Source organism: Salvelinus namaycush, chromosome 30 (genome assembly GCF_016432855.1).
Source record: "Salvelinus namaycush isolate Seneca chromosome 30, SaNama_1.0, whole genome shotgun sequence".
NCBI lineage: Eukaryota > Metazoa > Chordata > Actinopteri > Salmoniformes > Salmonidae > Salvelinus > Salvelinus namaycush.
The window spans coordinates 10,765,167-10,787,844 of record NC_052336.1 but is presented as its reverse complement, the minus strand read 5'-3'; the positions used below and the strand labels follow the sequence as shown (position 1 = coordinate 10,787,844).

Here is a 22,678-nt window from a genome sequence, read left to right as displayed (position 1 = left end):
CACCGGCTTGTTAATGAGTTTGTTTTGAAACCTCCTATGGTGTGTGTTTCACTAAACATTACAAAAATTAATTTTTAAAAATTCAAATGGGATGGTACTTTAATTAGACACAAACCAACTCTCCACTTGGTCCTAGTGTTCAGTGTCCTCTCTGTGGATGTCCACTGATTAAACAAGCCGCAGGACTTCTTCCGTCTTCAGTTCTTAAAGATGGCCAGGGTTAGTTAGTTAGTTTAGCTCCAAGAAGTCCAGAAGGCAGCACAGACCTCCTGGGGGGCCTCCCTCCCAATCAGGCTCCTCTTTGTTCTGACCTGCTACTGGCCTGGGCCCTTGCATCCAGTCGCCTCAAAGGGAATGGCCAACCAGGCCTTTCATGTTGCTGAGGGATGTGGGGCTTCAGAGCCCAGCGGGGCCCCCGGGCTCCCATGCACTCCCAGCTCCTCAGCAATGCCAGTAGAGACAAGGGTTGTGTCCCCCACTGCGTCATCACATTTCCTTCTGTACAGAGCACCCTCCTAACGTTACCCCCATGGCTCACTGGACTGCACCACACCGCACCAGACCAAACAAACATTCCCTCCCTATTTTATGTCCTCTGGTATCTCTAGATTCAACTTTAACATCTGAAGGTAACCAGCTCAGTTCTCAATGGTTCTGAATAGTTACAGTATGTGGCAGCATTTAGCTCACCTTCATCAGTTCACTTCCTTGTTGACACAAGAGTAAAGCAACTCAACAATACCTCTTACAGGTGGCAGGTTCTCACAGATACCTCATACATTACTGGGCCATTTCCTCTAACATATTATATGTTTTCACACATACACTCAGAAAAAAGGAGTGTTGTGCAGCACCATTTGTCCCTGTAGGAGAACCCCCTGAAAGTTGGCTCCAGATATAACTGTTTTGGGTTCCAAATAGAACCTGGATTCCAAATAGAACCTGTTAAAGGGTGCTATTTGGAACCAGAAATAGCTCTATCTGATCTTAAATGGTTCTATCTGGAACCTTTTTTCAGATGGTTCCCCTACAGGGACACATGGTGCCACATAGCACTCTTTTTTTCTGAGAGTGTACCATTTTCTTTTAGTAATTTGTGGTCAGTAAGTTGGTAGACCATAATTAACAAGGAGTCATACCACTTCTCTGTGTGGTGTGAAGTCCAGAGACCGGAGGGCAGTTGTACAGTTGTTTGTATATTAAATTGTTATCAGGACTCTTTTACTGAGTCCTCGACCGTCTTATTAAAAAAGAGACCCCTAAGTCCTCTCACTCACTACGAAACAAAAATAATGAAAATAATTTCCAATTTGCAAGCATTATGTTGTGTACATATGGATTGAAAACATTTCAAAAGGGTATACTTAAGGTACAAAATGTATATTATTTAAAATGTTTTAATAATTAGACTGTGGTATTAAAGGGCATGTGTTCACTTACAGTGTGTCCATTTGATTTTTCTTGCATATTTGCGATAATAAAAGGATGTACTGTATATTTTCTGCCTCGGTCCTCTTTGCCTCGGTCCTGTCTGCCTCGGTCCTGTCTGCCTCGGTCCTGCCTGCCTCGGTCCTGTCTGCCTCGGTCCTGCCTGCCTCGGCCCTGTCTGCCTCGGTCCTGTCTGCCTCGGTCCTCTTTGTGTCATTTCTTGGATAATAGGGTGTTGTTTTTTCCTCCTTTCATCTGCACTAACACTGTCTCTTTCAAGAGGGAAAATACACTACACCTCATGCAGTTACATGTAAAACAGATCTCTTGTGGTTTCTTATGTGGTCATTAACTTTTCAGTTTGACTTGTAGTGAACTCTCAATATACTATAATCACCAGAAAAATGTGTCAGACCCCACACAAACATATCTTTGCAGTGCACCAGTGTAGTCGCTGCATGGGTAAAGTAGGGGGCGTTAGGGGTTAAATCAAGATCAGCAGTCTGAGGGGCCAAAGGGACTTTCAAATGGGCCTGCTGCTGCATCTAGAAACCCCCCCCCCCCCCCCCCCCCCCCCGCCAGAATCTGCTCCCAAATCCCTGTGTTTTGCACCGAGTTAAACGTTTTGGTCTTTTCAAAATGCTGCCGCTTAATTAGCAGTAGAATCCGGAGGGGACTTCTTCTTGGTCTCTAGTACTGGTACTTAACTCAATTTGTACTTAGCATGTGTAATGCTAGTAAATGGATATGAAGTTGGTTTCAATAGTCAATTTCAGTTTGGGTACAACTAACTGTCTTGTAAAAACATTACTGTTGATTTTGTGGTTAGATTTAAATAATTAAGAGAAACTGATTACTATGCGTAGCTAACATGCTAACCTGTTATATAGTACAGTAATTACAACACTTAAGCTACAGCTACACAATTTAAGTACAGTACTTTAATAAAGCTGTACTACCAAATCCAGTTACTCTGCTTTAACTACAGAACTGTACTGTATGGTATCAAGTGTTACTAAACATATTACAGATGGATATGGATATTATGGATATTCAAAGAAATTGTACTCAAATCACAAAAGTCTGTGTCTGCTTAATTTAGTAAACAGTTTATTTATTATTTTACAAAATAGGTACAAATACAGAAGTATGTTTTTCACACAAACAGGACATTTTCAGGATATGTACAGAGTTTACCAAAAATAACATAGTCCTAATAAACACATGGTCTTGTAAACAATATTTACAAATTATCCATACATTAAAACATCTTCCAACTGGGTACATCAGTAATCCTTATATTTTGGCTAAAAAGCTGAAGTAGTAGAAATGTTCTCCTGTTTATTTATCAGAAATCATCCAAATAATTATTAAAATATTAACCACTGAACAAATAGGTATTTTTGTGCTTCTTTTAAACTTCAATTTTTTCAACGATAAGTACTTTTGAGATAAAATTGCATTGCCTAAAATGTGGCAAATAAAATGCCAATGAAAAAAGAACTCAAAAGAAAAATATATAAATAGTTAAAAAATAAGTTTCCCTTTCAACACCAACTGACAATACTGTTCGATGCTTAAGAGACAGGAACTCTTTTTTTCTATACATTGGTAACACAGCGTTCTGTTTTTCTCATTGTATAAGTAATAAAAAAACAGTATATAATAGTGCTGTTAGAAAAAACTTCAATGCACTTTCATTTCAAATGTTGCCCATTCAACAAATAAATGACAAAGCGACACAAGACAGAAGCTGCATAGAGGCTAGGCTATTCAAAACCAACCAATAAGAGAAAGGCCATGTTAATAAGAGGATGGTCAGAAACAGGTGACAACACTGAGGCCTTGCAGAGTTGGACCCTAATGACACGGATCTATAACTACTGACAGAGAGGCATTAGTCTCCCACCTCTCATTCTAGAAAGAACATAAAAACATACAACTCTAAAAACATTGCAATGTCAATATTAGGCTAAAATGAAGAATTCTCAAAACTGTACTCCAACAACTGTCCAGCTCCTTACACGTCTGATATGTATTGTTAATAGTCTTGAAGTGAAACAGAGGAAACCCTAATGGGAGCTGCTTGTCGAACGACCATACTGCACTCTGGGCGTCTGCTGAGGGTATGGGCATGGCTTCACAGAATAGGTTCTTCAGACAACCTAAAGTATTGTGGAAATGGGCACAAACAATCAGACAGATGGCCAACATCTAAATTCTACAGGGACATCTTGAAAAAAGAGTCTCTCAAGTCTCTCCATACGTTTGGGTACAGAGAGACTACTGTGCATTGCTCAATGAGGGTGACTGGCCAGAATCCACCATATTGGTGGACTGTGGTAACTCTGACCATTGTTTAATTATTGACCTGTTGGATTGGACTATCTGCATTGCATTAAAACAAAGTTTATAAAGTGAAAGAATACAAAGAATACCATTTTTCCTAATTACAGTTAAATGTTACCTTTCAGATATTTTACATTTGTTCATGTTTTTTAAGTGTACTGTATGTAAATTATAAAGTATTTTTGTCTGTAATGTCTTTTTCGTTTCGTGTCGGACCCCAGGTAGACTAGCTGTCGTCATGGCGTCAGCTAATGGGGATCCAAATAAAATAACATCATAACAAATTTCAATGCACATGAATTTACAGAATCTCAGTACTGAGTAATACATGTACAAGTAATTACATGTGGTAAAAATATCATACATGCTGTTTAAAAGTATTCAAAATTAATATTTACATTTAAAGAGCTCGATTTCTGTTATGCTGTAATTCATTTCTTGAAGATAAACTTTCCAAAAAGCTGCTCTGGTAAGTTTCTGGTATAAAGAATCAGATCCCTCTATGACTTGTTAGTTTTGTGTAACTATATTCACTAAACTTTGTTCAACAAATAAGTTCTAGAGAATATTGTAGGCTGTATTAAGTTCAGAATATGATTATTTTAAAGAAAATAACTTTGAGATGGTTCATTCAGTATTTCGCCTGGGACATCAAATTTACAACTGACATGGAAAAAGTACTGGCTCAGGTCCTTAGACACAAAAACACATCTCTCCTTAAAAACCCAGTCCCAATAATACCCAAGGAGTTTGCATCACCATGGCCTTAAATTCAACACTCTAAATACATATACACTGAGTGTACAAAACATTAAGAACACCTGCTCTTTCCATGACCAGGTGACTCCAGGTGAAAGCTATGATCCCTTATTGATGTCACTTGTTAAATCCACTTCAATCAGTTTAGATGAAGGGGAATAGACAGGTTAAAGAAGGATTTTTGAGACATGGATTGTGTGTGTGCCATTCAGAGGGTGAATGGTCAAAACAAAAGATTTAAGTGCCTTTGAACAGGGTATGATAGTAGGTGCCAGGCGCACCGGTTTATGTCAAGAACTGCAACGCTGCTGGGTTTTTCACACTCAACAGTTTCCAGTGTGTATCAAGAATGGTCCACCACCAAAAGGACATCCAGCCAGCTTGACAACTGTGGGAAGCATTGGAGTCAACATGGGCCAGCATCCCTGTGGAATACTTTCGACTCCTTGTAGAGTCAATACCCCGACAAACTGAGTTGGTCTGGGGGCAAAAGGGCAATATTAGGAAGGTGCTCTTAATGTTTGGTACTCAGTGTATTTATCATGAAACTAAAACAGATAAAGACACATACAATACATTTTATTTGTTTTTTCTCTAGCCTTTATATCAAAAGCTACATTAATATCAACATCACAACACAGACACTGAGCTGAAACATCTGACCCGATTGAAGGCACGTTGCAGGGGTAGAAGGAGATGGTAAGGGAGAGAGAGGAGGGTGCTGGAAGGGAGAGGGTGCTACTTGAGCAGAGCCCGGTAGAGCAGAAGTGAGTGGGCTGTCTCTTTCTCCTGCTCCATGTAGAAGATGAAGTCCCTGAGGTTGACGCGGGTGATGCGTTGACGTTGCCGCTGTGACGACGTGGAGGGGGAGGAGGCGGCACCCGGCGACCCCACTGAGCTGCCTGATACCTGGGGAGAGAGAGAGAGGACAGGGGGTGAGTCCTGGGACAACAGATCCATCTCAACATCATGTACACCTGAGGATAGAGAGGGGAGAGGAGCAGAGGGTCTGCTCCAAGGCTAGCGGCTGTAGGTGGCTGGTAAGAATTAAATAACCAATTAAAGTTAAAAATGTTTCGGTTGGCACTCAAACAGACAGAGAGAAGAGACAGAGAGAGGGGACAGAGAGAAGAGACAGAGAGAAGAGCCAGGGAGAAGAGACAGAGAGAAGAGACAGAGAGAAGAGACAGAGAGAAGAGCCAGGGAGAAGAGACAGAGAGAAGAGACAGAGAGAAGAGACAGAGAGAAGAGACAGAGAGAAGAGACAGAGAGAAGAGACAGAGATAATCAAATCAAATGAAGAGACAGAGAGAGGGGAAGGTAAAGTAAGTAAGGGACAACATATCTCTAACATCAATATCATCCAATCATGACAAGGCTTTCAATACTGTGAACGCCTTCACTGCTCTGTGTCTAAGTCACCCAACCTGTTGAAGATGTACCGTGACTGTTTCCCATGTCTAAAAATGAACACATCCTTGTTAGACAGGAAACATCTGAGTGCTGCATATAGGCTAGCCTCTCTCAACAATTAGGCACATACACTTACTTCACATCAAATTAAATGTTTTTTGTCACATGCGCCGAATAGAATAGGTGTTTACAGTGAAACCCTTACTTCAGTTTTAACAAAGTAAAACCCTCTCGTAGAGTAAGAGAACGAGATCAACGCTGATTCATTAATAAAGTCCAGAACTTTACGTGCATTCTAGTAAACAAAGAAATAATGTATAGCATTACATTGCACTTAAACTAGCAGGATGTGAAGATCATTTAAACTGTCTTTATAGCTCATTATATCGCCCTGGAAATGAACACATTTTGAGCTGACTTCCATTCTGAAAAGGAACTCCTTGTTTGTTCAATTCTATGCAAAGAATTATATTAAAATATAGAATGAGTGTATACAGAACCCTGATATAAATCACAGACAACCGTTTACGTTTCCAAATGAAAAACAGGTGGCAAATCCACCAAAATGACCACTCAGCCATTTCCGTTAGGAACTCCCCATAACACCCTCCCACAAATACATTGATTGCACCGCTCTATAAACATACAGTTGTATAGACAGAGCCTAATTGCAAGCATATGAAAGGTATGGATTTTCAGGACCCAAGACTACAGTGCAGTTGTACAAACTCACCCTATAGACTTTGTATACATGACTGTATCTAGCTTCAAATACCCTGCAAACCCCTGGAGAGTAAGGGTGGCCACAGCCTCCCCGTAGTCTCAATGTGCGTCCCAAATAAAACCTTATTCCCTATAGAGTGCACTATAGTACTCATAGGGCTGTGGTCAAAAGTTATTCCCTATAGAGTGCACTATAGTACTTTGGTCAAAAGTTATTCCCCATAGAGTGCACTATAGTACTCATAGTGCTCTGGTCAAAAGTTATTCCCTATAGAGTGCACTATAGTACTTTGGTCAAAAGTTATTCCCCATAGAGTGCACTATAGTACTCATAGTGCTCTGGTCAAAAGTTAATCCCTATAGAGTGCACAATAGTATAAAATGGCGCCGGAGAAAAGGGCTGACGTTTTACGTGTCCCCAACCTATTTAGTTTTTTTGTTTGTTTGCAACTTATTTTTTTTACATATTTTGTACATAATGTTGCCGCTACCTTCTCTTATGACCGAAAATAACTTCTGGACATCAGGACAGCGATTACTCACCATGGACTGGCAGAATCATTTTTGATACACTGCTTTCTCGGGAACAGGCCCAGATACCCGTGATTTGCGTGAAGAGGAGGTGGAGAAAAAGTGGCCAGAGGGCGGGCTGCCTCCTGAGAATTCGTAGGCGATCGAATAAACCCCCACTTCCTTCCATTCTGCTAGCAAACGTGCAATCTGGAGAATAAAATCGATGACCTACGCGGAAGATTAAACTACCAACGGGACATTCAAAACTGTAATATCTTATGCTTCACGGAGTTGTGGCTGAATGACGACACTATCAACATACAGCTGGCTGGTTATACGCTGTATCAGCAGGACAGAACAGCGGCATCTGGTAAGACAAGGGGCGGCAGACTATGTATTGTTGTAAATAACAGCTGGTGCACGATATCTAAGGAAGTCTCGAGCTATTGCTCGCCTGAGGTAGAGCATCTCATGATAAGCTGTAAAACACACTATCTACCTAGAGAGTTTTCATCTGTATTTTTCGTAGCTCTTTTACATACCACCACAGACTGAGGATGGCACTAAGACAGCATTGAAGGAGCTGTATTCCGTCATAAGCAAACAAGAAAATGCTCACCCAGAGGCGGCGATCCTAGTAGCCGGGGACTTTAATGCAGGGAAACTTAAATCCATTTTACCAAATTTCTATCAGCATGTTAAATGTGCAACCAGAGAGAGAAAAAACTCTGGACCACCTTTACTCCACACACAGGAAAGAATACAAAACTCTCCATCGCCCTTCATTTGGAAAATCTGACCATAATTCTATCCTCCTGATTCCTGCTTACAAGCAAAAATTAAAGCAGGAAGCACCAGTGACTAGATCAATAAAAAGTGGTCAAATGAAGCAGATGCTAAATTACAGGACTGTTTTGCTATCACAGACTGGAATATGTTCCCTGGATTCCTCCGATGGCATTGAGGAGTACACCACATCAGTCACTGGCTTCATCAATACGTGCATCGATGACATCGTCCCCACAGTGACCGTACGTACATAGCCCAACCAGAAGCCATGGATTACAGGCAACATCCGCACTGAGCTAAAGGCTAGAGCTGCCGCTTTCAAGGAGCAGAATCTAACCCGGAAGCTTATAAGAAATCTCGCCCTCCGACGAACCTAAAAACAAGCAAAGTGTCAATACAGGACTAAGATCGAATCGTACTACACCGGCTCTGACGCTCGTCGGATGTGGCAGGGCTTGCAAACCATTACAGACTACAAAGGGAAGCGCAGACGAGAGCTGCCCAGTGACACGAGCCTACCACACGAGCTAAACTAGCTAAACATGCATGAGAGCACCAGCTGTTCCGGAAGACTGTGTGAACACACTCTCCGCAGCCGATGTGAGAAAGACCTTTAAACAGGTCAACATTCACAATGCTGCAGGGCCAGACGGATTACAAGGACATGTACTGCGAGCATGCGCTGACAAACTGGCCGGTGTCTTCACTGACATTATCAACCTCTCCCTGTCCGAGTATGTAAAACCAACATATTTTAAGCAGACCACCATAGTGCCTGTGCCCAAGAACACAAAGGTAACCTGCCTAAATGACTACCGACCCGTAGCACTCACGTCTGTAGCCATGAAGTGCTTTGAAAGGCTGGTCATGGCTCACATCAACACCATTATCCCAGAAACCCTAGACCCACTCCAATTTGCATTCCGCCCCAACAGATCCACAGATGATGCAATCTCTATTGCACTCCACACTGCCCTTTCCCACCTGGACAAAAGGAACACTTATGTGAGAATGCTATTCATTGACTACAGCTCAGTGTTCAACAACATAGTGCCCTCAAAGCTCTTCAATAAGCTACGGATCCTGGGACTAAACACCTCCCTCTGCAACTGGATCCTGGTCTTCCTGACGAGCCGCCCCCAGGTGGTAAGGGTAGGCAACAACACATCTGCCACGCTGATCCTCAACACAGGGGCCCCTCAGGGGTGCGTGCTCAGTCTCCTCCTGTACTCCCTGTTCACTCATGACTGCACGGTCAGACACGACTCCAACACCATCCTTAAGTTTGCCAGTGACACAACAGTGGTAGGCCTGATCACCAACAACGACGAGACAGCCTATAGGGAGGTGGTCAGAGACCTGGCCGTGTGGTGCCAGGACAACAACCTCTACAGGAAAAAGAGGACCGAGCACGCCCCGATTCTCATCAACGGGGCTGCAGTGGAGCAGGTTGAGAGCTTCAAGTTCCTTGGTGTCCACATCAACAACAAACATACATGGTCCAAGCACACCAAGACAGTTGTGAAGAGGGCACGACAAAACCTATTCCCCCTCAGGAGACTAAAAAGATTTGGCATGGGTCCTCAGATCCTCAAAAGGTTCTACTGCTGCACTATCGAGAGCATCCTGACTGGTTGCATCAGTGCCTGGTATGGCAACTGCTCGGCCTCCGACCGCAAGGCACTACAGAGGGTAGTGTGAACGGCACAGTACATCACTGGGGCCAAGCTTCCTGCCATCCAGGACCTCTATACCAGGCGGTGTCAGAGGAAGACCCTAAAAATTGTCGAAGACTCCAGCCACCCTAGTCATAAACTGTTCTCTCTGCTACCGCACTGCAAGCGGTACCGGAGCGGCAAGTCTAGGTCCAAGAGGCTTATAAAAAGCTTCTACCCCCAAGCCATAAGACTCCTGAACATCTAATCAAATGGCTACCCGGACTCCCGGACTATTTGCATTGTCCCCCCCTTTTACGCCGCTGCTACTCTGTTGTTATCATCTATGCATAGTCACTTTAATAACTCTACCTACATGTACATATTACCTCAACTAACCGGTGCCCCTGCACACTGACTCTGTACCGGTACCCCCCTGTATATAGTCTCTCTATTGTTATTTTACTGCAGCTTTTTAATTACTTGTTACTTTTATTTCTTATTCGTATCCATATTTTTTTAAACTGCATTGTTGTTTAGGGGTTCGTAAGTAAGCATTTCACTGTAAGGTCCACACCTGTTGAATTCGGCGCATGTGACTAATACAATTGGATTTGATTTGATTGTACTCATAGAGCTCTGGTCAAAAGTTATTCTCTATAGAGTGCACTATAGTACTCATAGAGCTCTGGTCAAAAGTTATTCCCTATAGAGTGCACTATAGTACTCATAGAGCTCTGGTCAAAAGTTATTCTCTATAGAGTGCACTATAGTACTCATAGAGCTCTGGTCAAAAGTTATTCTCTATAGAGTGCACTATAGTACTCATAGAGCTCTGGTCAAAAGTTATTCCCTATAGAGTGCACTATAGTACTCATAGAGCTCTGGTCAAAAGGTATTCCCTATAGAGTGCATTATAGTACTCATAGAGCTCTGGTCAAAAGTTATTCCCTATAGAGTGCACTATAGTACTCATATGGCTCTGGAAAAAAGTAGTGCTCTATATAGGGAATAGAGTTCCATTTGTCCCTTCCATGTCTCCCTCCACACATCTGTTCCTGTCAGTGATGTTGACATGTCGGGAGGGCCAGTCGGGGTGGAGGTGGACACGGGACAGGCTTCCGTCTGTCTCCTCCGTCCCCAGGGTCCTCACTGGGAAGGAGCGCCCCTACCCGGCTCATCAGGCCAATCACGACTGACCACACGTGAAAGATGGGCCTGCCCGCTGCCATGCCAATTACTGCCACTCACCCCACCGCCCTGCGACACAGCAACACACTCCACCAATCAAAGCCATCCATCCACCTGGACAGACGGGGCGGGTGGCCGCTGGCGTGGAGGGGTGAGGAGGGAGGTGGGGATGGGCAGTAGCCCTGGACATCACTACTAGCCCCCTGGCCTCGTAGTCTGGAGCTCCCAGAATGCCTCACTCAGCTCCTGTGCGGACCCAGTTCATGGCGAGCCTCAGCCTGGGTAAGTGATCCAAATACAGGGAGAAAGGTCAGCCTGCTGCCAGCGAGCCAAGCTGATTTCACTTAGCTAACGCAGCAGCATCGCAGGCAGCCTCTTCTCTTCCTCCTCCCCTCCCCTCATCTTAATAAGCCTCTGCAACCTGCCAGCAACCCAAACACACGGTCTGTTGTTGTCTGTATCTATGGAGACCAATCCCTCTTTCAAATGCATGTTGACTCATGTTAAGGGGGGAAATAGGAAAATACCCTCACAAACACAAAACAAAGCAGATGGTTGAGTGTCAGATATAAGGAGAGGCGAGAAGTCAAAACACCACGCTTTTCCCCTCAACAGCAATTATATAGTAATGGTGTCTGACATTAAATGAACGGCAGAATGGCACGCTTCGTAAGGTCACCGTGGAGAGAGAGATAGAGAGAGAGAGAGAGGGAGAGAGACAGACAGAGAGAGTTTGTCTTTGCAAAATCGTCTTTGCTGCTGAGAAAGATCCACGAGGCAAAAAGCAGCATCTGTCATTTTATCTGTGATGGGTGCTGCGAGGCATTATGTCACATGACATATCCATCGTGCAAAACACACAGGGATACCTCGATACATCCTTTCAGACATTTCAGTTGTTTGGTGCCCTGAGACACACAGACAGACAGAGCTGTGGAGAACCTGAGGAGAGGACAGGGGGCTGAGAGGAGAGGTGACTATAGAGACTGGATACTCTAGAGAAGGGCCCCAGTCCGCTAACACTGGCTACAGCCCTTACCTCCTCACCTCCACACTCTTACATGACAGTGTGCCAATGGGATAGACACACTGCAGTTCACCCTGGCTGGGAGAGACCAGGGAGCGTGGGTGTGCATGTACATCCAGAAACACACAACAATACAACTGACATGATGTGCATAGTGTACAATCAGTATCATTATGGCGCCTACATATTTCAGCACACAAACTGATCAGGAAGACAGCAAGAGAATGCTTACTCTCATTTAGATATTTGTTTTCCATACATTGCTGTGTTATTCACTCATTGCTATAGGATAGTATCTACCATAAAGGGAGGATTTCTTTCTTCCACAGTAAGGAAATGGTGAGCTCAGGTCAGTCTACCTTCAATATTTTCTATCTTCCCTAATCTACTGTTCAACCTTGGGTGCAGAGAGAGCCACGATTAGTCCCCACTTTCCTAAATGTACTTTTGATTAATAATGTATGCTCTCCTCTCCTCTCCTCTCCTCTCCTCTCCTCTCCTCTCCTCTCCTCTCCTCTCCTCTCCTCTCCTCTCCTCTCCTCTCCTCTCCTCTCCTGGCTAATTGTCTGGTGGTGTTGAAGCTCCTAGGTGTCTTAGGAATTAGCATTTGGTCCTTTATTGTTTAGGGTTTTTCTGCTGATCAGCAGCTTTGAACTTGAGTGGCACCGGGCCTTGATGCTGGAGCAAATATTGGATTTGGCTCAGGTCACACCTTAGGGCTGAGGGTTAAAGGCCCACTTTTCCTGGCACACACACAGCTCTACACAGCACAGAGAGGGTTGGGTTGGTTGGCCCAGCAGAGCCAATACTGCTGGATCAGCACTCTGTAGAGAAGAGAGGAGGCTGCAGTCAGGGGCTGCAGACAGGGGGCTGGGAGGAGAGGAGGCTGCAGACAGGGGGCTGGGAAGAGAGGAAGCTGCAGACAGGGGGCTGGGAAGAGAGGAGGCTGCAGACAGCGAGCTGGGAAGAGAGGAGGCTGCAGTCAGGGGCTGCAGACAGGGGGCTGGGAGGAGAGGAAGCTGCAGACAGGGGGCTGGGAAGAGAGGAGGCTGCAGACAGCGAGCTGGGAAGAGAGGAGGCTGCAAACAGGGGGCTGGGAAGAGAGGAGGCTGCAGACAGGGGGCTGGGAAGAGAGGAGGCTGCAGACAGGGGGCTGGGAAGAGAGGAGGCTGCAGACAGGGGGCTGGGAGGAGAGGAGGCTGCAGACAGGGGGCTGGGAAGAGAGGAGGCTGCAGACAGAGAGCTGGGAAGAGAGGAGGCTGCAGACAGGGGGCTGGGAAGAGAGGAGGCTGCAGACAGGGGGCTGGGAAGAGAGGAGGCTGCAGTCAGGGGCTGCAGACAGGGGGCTGGGAGGAGAGGAGGCTGCAGACAGGGGGCTGGGAGGAGAGGAGGCTGCAGACAGGGGGCTGGGAGGAGAGGAGGCTGCAGACAGGGGGCTGGGAGGAGAGGAGGCTGCAGACAGGGGGCTGGGAGGAGAGGAAGCTGCAGACAGGGGGCTGGGAGGAGAGGAAGCTGCAGACAGGGGGCTGGGAGGAGAGGAAGCTGCAGACAGGGGGCTGGGAGGAGAGGAAGCTGCAGACAGGGGGCTGGGAGGAGAGGAGGCTGCAGACAGGGGGCTGGGAGGAGAGGAGGCTGCAGACAGGGGGCTGGGATGAGAGGAGGCTGCAGACAGGGGGCTGGGAAGAGAAGAGGCTGCAGACAGGGGGGGCTGGGAGGAGAGGAGAATGCAGACAGGAGGGGCTGGGAGGAGAGGAGGCTGCAGACACACGCGTACACACACAGACAGACAGACAAAAGTGCATATGCACACAGCAGTCTGCACAGTTTCTCCAACATGGGAAAGTCATCTAATGTGTGTGTTTCACATTCTGGGGAAAAATCTGTAAGGTCAAGAAATAGCTTGGCTTGTGGGCTGTATGTACATATCAACCTACAACTTACACGTTAAACCATCCCTTTCCACCTGTTCATAAAGCCTGAACCTCAAGGCAAAAAAATGAATCTCTGACTTACAAACAGACTTACAATGAAGCCTCTTTATTGACAAGCTAAACCAGGAGTTAATGTGACAAGGCACAGCCAGACATTAATAGTACAACAGTCATGACTGTGGCTGACCGGCTGTGCAACTGGGAACATCAAATGGGGGACCAGTGCTCAGACGGTGGTGAAAGGTTAGTGAGTGTGTTAGTCCCTCTTAGTCAAAGAGCCCGGCCCGCCGCCCTGCTCTGTGAAGTTAGGAAAAGGCCCTCCCATCACCACCGTAGCGACTGACTGACTGTGTGCCAGGAACACAAAGCTTTCCCACATGTTCACCTCCACGCTGCATTTCAACCAGGGAACGCTCCTCTCTTCCCTCTCTCCCTCAGTTCTGTTTATAGTGTGTAGCCCAGCCGTGGGAGTGCAGTCCCTCTCTCTCCACGCTCGGTCTGCACTCTCCGTCTGCACAACAGCCTCTCCCTCTCTCCTACGGCAGCCATTAATCAGCAACAGAGCCCCTCTCTCTTTCTCTTTCTCTCCCTCTCTTTCTCCCTCTCCCTCCATTTCTTTCTCCCTCTCTCTCACACCCACTCTTTTCTCTGTCCCCATCTCTCTCTCCCCCCTCTATCTTTCTTTCTTTCTCTCCCCTATACGCCCACAGACATGCTGGATGAGGCCATTTTGAAAGAGTTAACAGATGTCGGCTGATTTGCCCCGGGCCTTTTGACATCGCCCAAGTGATGTATTTGATGTGCAGTTTATTCAGCTCTAATAAACGTATAAAGAATTAGAATAATAATTCACAGATGTACCATACACCAGATTATATGCCGGAGCCCCTCTTTGAACCACGAAGAGAAGGCAAGCCAAGATTAACAGAACCAGGGGAGGGGATGAAAAGGCTTTGGTTCAGTCTGCTGGTAATCAGGGGGTCAGAATGGGAGAGAGGACAGAGGAAGACTGGACTAATACTGCAGGTTTATGTTCAGACTCGTACACAGATTGCCCTTTATCTGACCTTGTGGAGGGTCAGGGCTCATAGAGAAGTCCTATTCTGTAGGAAACCATACACCAGCAGGAAAGCACTATGACAATGATCATAAAACAGAGAGTGAGAGACAGAGAGTGAGACAGAGAGAGAGACAGAGAGTGAGAGAGACAGAGACAGAGAGTGAGAGAGACAGAGACAGAGAGTGAGAGAGACAGAGACAGAGAGAGTGAGAGAGACAGAGAGAGTGAGAGAGACAGAGAGAGTGAGAGAGACAGAGAGAGTGAGAGAGACAGAGAGAGTGAGAGAGACAGAGAGAGTGAGAGAGACAGAGAGAGACAGAGAGAGACAGAGAGACAGAGAGACAGAGAGACAGTGAGACAGAGAGAGACACAGAGACAGAGAGAGACACAGAGACACAGAGACACAGAGACAGAGAGACAGAGAGACACAGAGACACAGAGACACAGAGACACAGAGACACAGACAGACAGACAGACAGACAAACAGACAAACAGACAGACAGACAGACAGACAGACAGACAGACAGACAGACAGACAGACAGACAGACAGACAGACAGACAGACAGACAGACAGACAGACAGACAGACAGACAGACAGAGAGAGAGAGAGAGAGAGAGAGAGGGCATGCTCAACCATGTTAGGTAAATATATAAATATAGTCATTTTAATCTAAAAAGGGTCTCATATTTTCCCTTTGTCCTGAACAAATACGAGAGAAAAATATTCAGGTCTGGCATTCTGATCATGATAGAAGAACAACAAATCCACAAAAAAATGCCAGTTGCAGAGCATCTTAATACCCACACAAACATAAAAACTGCTACCCAGCTCCATGGCAATAATGCATAGCAACCGTGCAGAATTTCAGTCAAGGAGAAAGAAGGCAAAAAAACACCTTATTACTTCTAACTCCTGCAAGCCATTTTGGTCTCCAAAGGTTTCAGAGCGCCGCAGGCCATGTGTCTGCAGTGTTTCGGGAAATGACTTGCCTTCGCACGAACACTGCTATGTTCTGCAGCACTGCTGCCCCCAGCATCCCCGCTCAATTTCTGTTTAACCCTTTCCTGGCTTTCCTCACACTGACTCACAGCAACAGACCAGCGCTGTAGTCTACACCCAGCTACAGCTCTATAGCCTAGCTGTCACACTGTTCAGCCTCACACACAACACAAACCAACGCAAATCAGAACAGCTTTTTCACGAGCTAACACATTAACTCACCATCTAGTTTGGCTACTTAAGCATGTGATGGCTTAAAACAAACATGGAGGATGAGAAGGCAGAAGGTTATAGGGGCAGATAGAGAGGGAAAGGGAAAAGAGCCTTAAAACAAATCCCTAACAGTTGATTTATGGTGTGAGTACAACAACACAGTTCGAGGCACACTTGAGTGTGTACCAACCATGGATTAAATCTGCAAACTCGTTGACACAACACATAATTAAAACATCTTGCTTTAGGTCAGGAATTTTCTAATTAGTAGTGTACTGACAAAGCTGCAATTCCATCGCCTTGAGTTTCAAAGTCCACAGGTTACTGCTAAGATGAAAGCTGAACCTGAAGCAGTACTCTGGAGGGCTGCTCATACAACTCCTCAGAAGACAGTCACAGGGTCACCAAGCTAAACAGTGTGCAGCACCCGGAACCTTCCTTCCAAACAAAGAACTTCCGTGCCTGGAAACAGAATCTGGGCTGTTTTTTATTTTCCAACCTCAGAGAAACAAACAATTTTGGTTGAGGAGCAAGTCGGAGATGGCAGAAACTACAACAAAAAACATTACATATTTTTTCATGTTTAATTGCATCGCTCTTAGCTGGACTAGGTGACTATCTTACCAAATTAAGAGACTTTAATATATTAACTAGGTTATATCCTCAATGTTAAAGTTGGTAATAGCATTGTGGGATTGATGGTCAGAAGAGCTCTATTGTTGGCCAGTGGTACAACAACAGAGCTGTTATGACCTAAATCAGATTGATTAGACCCAACACGAAATGTCTTTGTCTTTTAACATAAAAAGACATGGATATTTAAACAATAAGACTATTAGACTGTTGAACATGGTACCACCATCCTAGCAACCCATTCTGAAGTTCTATCTAGAGCAATACAACAGACGACTAATAGGATAATCCTGTACTCTACATACTTGATAACCTGGGCAATTTATCTTCAGAACTGCTGTTCATAAAGTATCAGTTGTGCCAAACTTTTTCTGCATTAAATATTCAGAGCGTTTCATATATAAAATGAACCCAATTAGAGTTAAAATGGGGAAAGTGTAATGAGTCTCAAGTCAGAATGCTTGTCTTCAGAAGTACTCTGCTAATGAGCCCTTGTTGGTTTTTACACACTTTAAATGGTGTGGCAGTGTCATTTCTTGCAGTTTTAAATTTTTAATTCAAGTTGAATGAGAGGGTGGTGACTGAGTTAATAACCAAGGCACTGGTTGGGGTGTTTTTCAACTGATGGTTAGCTACATTTAAAGGCCCAGTGCAGTGAAAATTCAGTTTTCCTCTATTTTATATTATATTGTACAACAGCAGATGAAGCTAACACTGTGAAAGAGTGATTTTTAAAAATAATTGTTGGTTGAAAATACAATTTACACAGGGCGGGAGTTTCGGCTTCCATGATGACATCACCATTCAGTAAATTGATTAATAGACCAATAAGAAAGACAGTTCCAAACTTCTTTGCCAATAACAGCTAGTTTTAAGTTTTCCCCTCCCCACTCAGACCCCTCCCAGACTGTACTAGCAAAATTCTTGCTTGAGAAAGTTTTTTGCTAAAAAGCTATTTTTATTTTATTTTAAGGGACAGTATGGTAGTTCATTGTTATCCAGAATTGTTGGGATATTGATATAAAAATGGCTGCATTGGGCCTTTAAGAAAGATGCCAAATGAGGGCTGTGGTCCGACTCTGATGTCTTTGTTGAAGTGAATCACTCCTAAACTTGGACAGGGAGGGACAGGAACCAGCGAACAGAAACAAAGAAGCTACTCAGGAAAGAGTAAAGGATGCCCAGATACTGAACACATTACTGAACACATCCCAGACAGAAATGGCCTAATTGGGGAGAACAAAGTAGGCTAGCGTAATGGTGGCCAACATTAGAGAACTATAGAGCATCGTACTGTGGTACTAATAGATCCTGACTTCACAGGGTAATGGGAGGGAAACTATAGGCACAAGATTAGATCCCAGAGCACCACACTCTACCCATCTACCCAGAACTGTCAATGTTTTACCAGAAAACCACATACGAGAAGCAACACTTTTCACTTCCAAGGAACATGTCATGTAACCCAGTGCACCAAGGGAATGATTATGCAGATCACTGAGATATTAGAGAGGAGTTTTCCAGTGGAGGTTCAAACTCTAAACAGGTCCTTGATCTCAAATAAATGGGTCCTTTTTGCAAGCTATCGCCTCAGCTGTCGTACGCTCTGTCCCTGTCCTGCTCCTGTCACCAATCCCCACCTGATGTAAAGTGTGTATAAAGCGTGTAGCTACAGTGTGTCATTAAAGGCAGGGGGAGTAGGTTACGTCTGAAGAGCAGCTCTGATTAACATCCTGGGTCTGCAGGGGACAGACAGAGATGATCTTCATGTTTTATATAGATGCCCCAGAAAGAACCAACTGAAACTTGAGGAGTTTAATTCTAAAGAGCAACTCCATGTGCATGTTTGACCTACCTACCCAAGTCTGGGTGTCATATTGAAAGGGGTTGTCAAACCTGGGACATTTACAGCACATTTTACATCTAATTTAAAAATCCTTATTTTCTTGACATGGTGTTCAGCTTTGTGGGACTAGGTGGAAAAAAGTGAACAGTACTAGAGAGTATGAGAAGCATAGGTGATTAGGGGATGATTCTAGGCTCCATTCAGGCCAATTAGGAGAGACACCCACAGGGTCAAAGGTTAAGAAGAGATGTCCCGCTCCCAGTCTGTCTTCAGTTATTGGGACTCATCCTCACACTCCCCCTAGCCTTCTTCACGTCCCCAGGAAGCTTAATTTCTCACAAAAGATTTCTCCTGCAGAGGCCCTAAAGGCTTCCTCAGTATACCTGCACAGCGTTTTGGCAACCTGTTCTACAGTAACAGCATTTTGTCTTCTCAGGCAGCTAATCTAACTGTGTGTATGTATAAAACCGTATCTACATATTGACTCGGTATTAAACCCACACCCTTGTCTGCCATAATAATTACATATCATGTAAAAGGAAGTGCTTCATTCTTCCTGCACCAGGGGCGGGCGGCTGCGGGAGTGCCCATCGGCACCCGCCCTGCCGACTAACACCTCCAGCGCTGCCTGATATTCAAACACACCCAAAGCCATTGTGTTCCCAGTCAATGGTAGACTTCCTATTAAACTGCTACTGCACAGCATCCAAATCACCGCGAGCACAGCGCCATGCAATGTGCCTGGTTTACACCGTAGTAGTGTCCTCTGTCAGACAGCAGAGTGGATGTAATGTGCCTGGTTTACACCGTAGTAGTGTCCTCTGTCAGACAGCAGAGTGGATGCAATGTGCCTGGTTTACACCGTAGTAGTGTCCTCTGTCAGACAGCAGAGTGGATGCAATGTGCCTGGTTTACACCGTAGTAGTGTCCTCTGTCAGACAGCAGAGTGGATGCAATGTGCCTGGTTTACACCGTATTAGTGTCCTCTGTCAGACAGCAGAGTGGATGTAATGTGCCTGGTTTACACCGTAGTAGTGTCCTCTGTCAGACAGCAGAGTGGATGTAATGTGCCTGGTTTACACCGTAGTAGTGTCCTCTGTCAGACAGCAGAGTGGATGTAATGTGCCTGGTTTACACCGTAGTAGTGTCCTCTGTCAGACAGCAGAGTGGATGTAATGTCCCTGGTTTACACCGTAGTAGTGTCCTCTGTCAGACAGCAGAGTGGATGTAATGTACCTGGTTTACACCGTAGTAGTGTCCTCTGTCAGACAGCAGAGTGGATGTAATGTGCCTGGTTTACACCGTAGTAGTGTCCTCTGTCAGACAGCAGAGTGGATGCAATGTGCCTGGTTTACACCGTAGTAGTGTCCTCTGTCAGACAGCAGAGTGGATGTAATGTGCCTGGTTTACACCGTAGTAGTGTCCTCTGTCAGACAGCAGAGTGGATGCAATGTGCCTGGTTTACACCGTAGTAGTGTCCTCTGTCAGACAGCAGAGTGGATGCAATGTGCCTGGTTTACACCGTAGTAGTGTCCTCTGTCAGACAGCAGAGTGGATGTAATGTGCCTGGTTTACACCGTAGTAGTGTCCTCTGTCAGACAGCAGAGTGGATGCAATGTGCCTGGTTTACACCGTAGTAGTGTCCTCTGTCAGACAGCAGAGTGGATGTAATGTGCCTGGTTTACACCGTAGTAGTGTCCTCTGTCAGACAGCAGAGTGGATGTAATGTGCCTGGTTTACACCATAGTAGTGTCCTCTGTCAGACAGCAGAGTGGATGCAATGTGCCTGGTTTACACCATAGTAGTGTCCTCTGTCAGACAGCAGAGTGGATGCAATGTGCCTGGTTTACACCGTAGTAGTGTCCTCTGTCAGACAGCAGAGTGGATGCAATGTGCCTGGTTTACACCGTAGTAGTGTCCTCTGTCAGACAGCAGAGTGGATGTAATGTGCCTGGTTTACACCATAGTAGTGTCCTCTGTCAGACAGCAGAGTGGATGTAATGTGCCTGGTTTACACCGTAGTAGTGTCCTCTGTCAGACAGCAGAGTGGATGCAATGTGCCTGGTTTACACCGTAGTAGTGTCCTCTGTCAGACAGCAGAGTGGATGTAATGTGCCTGGTTTACACCGTAGTAGTGTCCTCTGTCAGACAGCAGAGTGGATGTAATGTGCCTGGTTTACACCGTAGTAGTGTCCTCTGTCAGACAGCAGAGTGGATGCAATGTGCCTGGTTTACACCGTAGTAGTGTCCTCTGTCAGACAGCAGAGTGGATGCAATGTGCCTGGTTTACACCGTAGTAGTGTCCTCTGTCAGACAGCAGAGTGGATGTAATGTGCCTGGTTTACACCGTAGTAGTGTCCTCTGTCAGACAGCAGAGTGGATGTAATGTGCCTGGTTTACACCGTAGTAGTGTCCTCTGTCAGACAGCAGAGTGGATGCAATGTGCCTGGTTTACACCGTAGTAGTGTCCTCTGTCAGACAGCAGAGTGGATGTAATGTGCCTGGTTTACACCGTAGTAGTGTCCTCTGTCAGACAGCAGAGTGGATGCAATGTGCCTGGTTTACACCGTAGTAGTGTCCTCTGTCAGACAGCAGAGTGGATGTAATGTGCCTGGTTTACACCGTAGTAGTGTCCTCTGTCAGACAGCAGAGTGGATGTAATGTGCCTGGTTTACACCGTAGTAGTGTCCTCTGTCAGACAGCAGAGTGGATGTAATGTGCCTGGTTTACACCGTAGTAGTGTCCTCTGTCAGACAGCAGAGTGGATGTAATGTGCCTGGTTTACACCGTAGTAGTGTCCTCTGTCAGACAGCAGAGTGGATGTAATGTGCCTGGTTTACACCGTAGTAGTGTCCTCTGTCAGACAGCAGAGTGGATGTAATGTGCCTGGTTTACACCGTAGTAGTGTCCTCTGTCAGACAGCAGAGTGGATGCAATGTGCCTGGTTTACACCGTAGTAGTGTCCTCTGTCAGACAGCAGAGTGGATGTAATGTGCCTGGTTTACACCGTAGTAGTGTCCTCTGTCAGACAGCAGAGTGGATGTCATGTGCCTGGTTTACACCGTAGTAGTGTCCTCTGTCAGACAGCAGAGTGGATGTCATGGACAGGTAATAAAGCCAGCGGGGCCTGTTTAATGCTTGTCAACAGGTCAGCCCCTCAACCGGGGACCACACACACACACACACACACACAGACACACACACACACACACACACACAGACACACACACACAGACACACACACACAGACACACACAGTGCATACGGTAATCCAGTCTGACCCAGGAGGTATGTTTACTTCCCCTGGCTCCCTCTCCTTCATTGTGGGTTTATATAAACACTGACAAAGACCTACCAAGCCTTGCAGCAAGACCACATCTATCGCTCTCAACTGACATGTAATCAGCCGCACTGACGCAATCTGGGCAGACCAAATCCGGTTCTTCACACTCACAACTCAAACTCCCAAAGTTCTATCAGTCGAGAGAGTGTTCATTAGTCCAACAAATACATAATTGATGCAATCTAAAAAAATACATGTGATAATGAATCAAAATGGGAATGAGACACAAAAGCCACAGAGCGAAGTTCTCTCGGGCGATGACAATTCTTTGTTTCGTGTGAACAGTAAATGAACTTGTAAGAACTGGTCAGGAGAGCCTTGGGTTAGTAAGTTACATGTTGGCCAGCTGATCTCACTCCAACCATTTCCAACCACAACAAAGCTCTGTTGTACCGTACTTCTCCCCAGAGAACAAAGACTTAACGCTCCCTCTGGCTTGTTAATGCTTCACTCAGAAATAGGAGCAATCAGTCTGTTTATTTGAATTCTTTGCTCTCAGTTCTAGAACGGCAATTAGGCTATTCAACCAGATAAAAAAAGGCATCATCCAATAGAAATGTAGTTTTCAGTAACGTATGTGGTGGCCCTCTTAAGGAAGTGTGCTAAATTGATCCAACCCACCTGACTGACTATGAAAAGCTTTGTAATGTGATATACTAGACGAATAACAACTTAACCTATGGGGTTGAGCAAAACAAACAATTGTCGAGCACCTCTCCAAAATCACAAGTCTTTAATTCTCCCTCTCCCTCTCTTCATTGAGAGGTAGATGATGATACCGTCTAGGGTGATGATGTCTGAATT

General features: G+C 45.3%; 1 protein-coding gene across 1 annotated transcript in view; it reads right to left on the bottom strand.

The window, feature by feature from the left end:
* Positions 1 to 4,886: 4,886 nt before the first annotated feature.
* LOC120025361 (transcription initiation factor TFIID subunit 4-like) overlaps positions 4,887 to 22,678 on the bottom strand; it is a 122,529-nt gene continuing 104,737 nt past the window's right edge. The window contains exon 14 of the mRNA XM_038969903.1: positions 4,887 to 5,445. Coding sequence (XP_038825831.1) covers positions 5,275 to 5,445 — 171 coding nt within the window. The 3' untranslated portion in view covers positions 4,887 to 5,274. The remainder of the gene's footprint in view (positions 5,446 to 22,678) is intronic.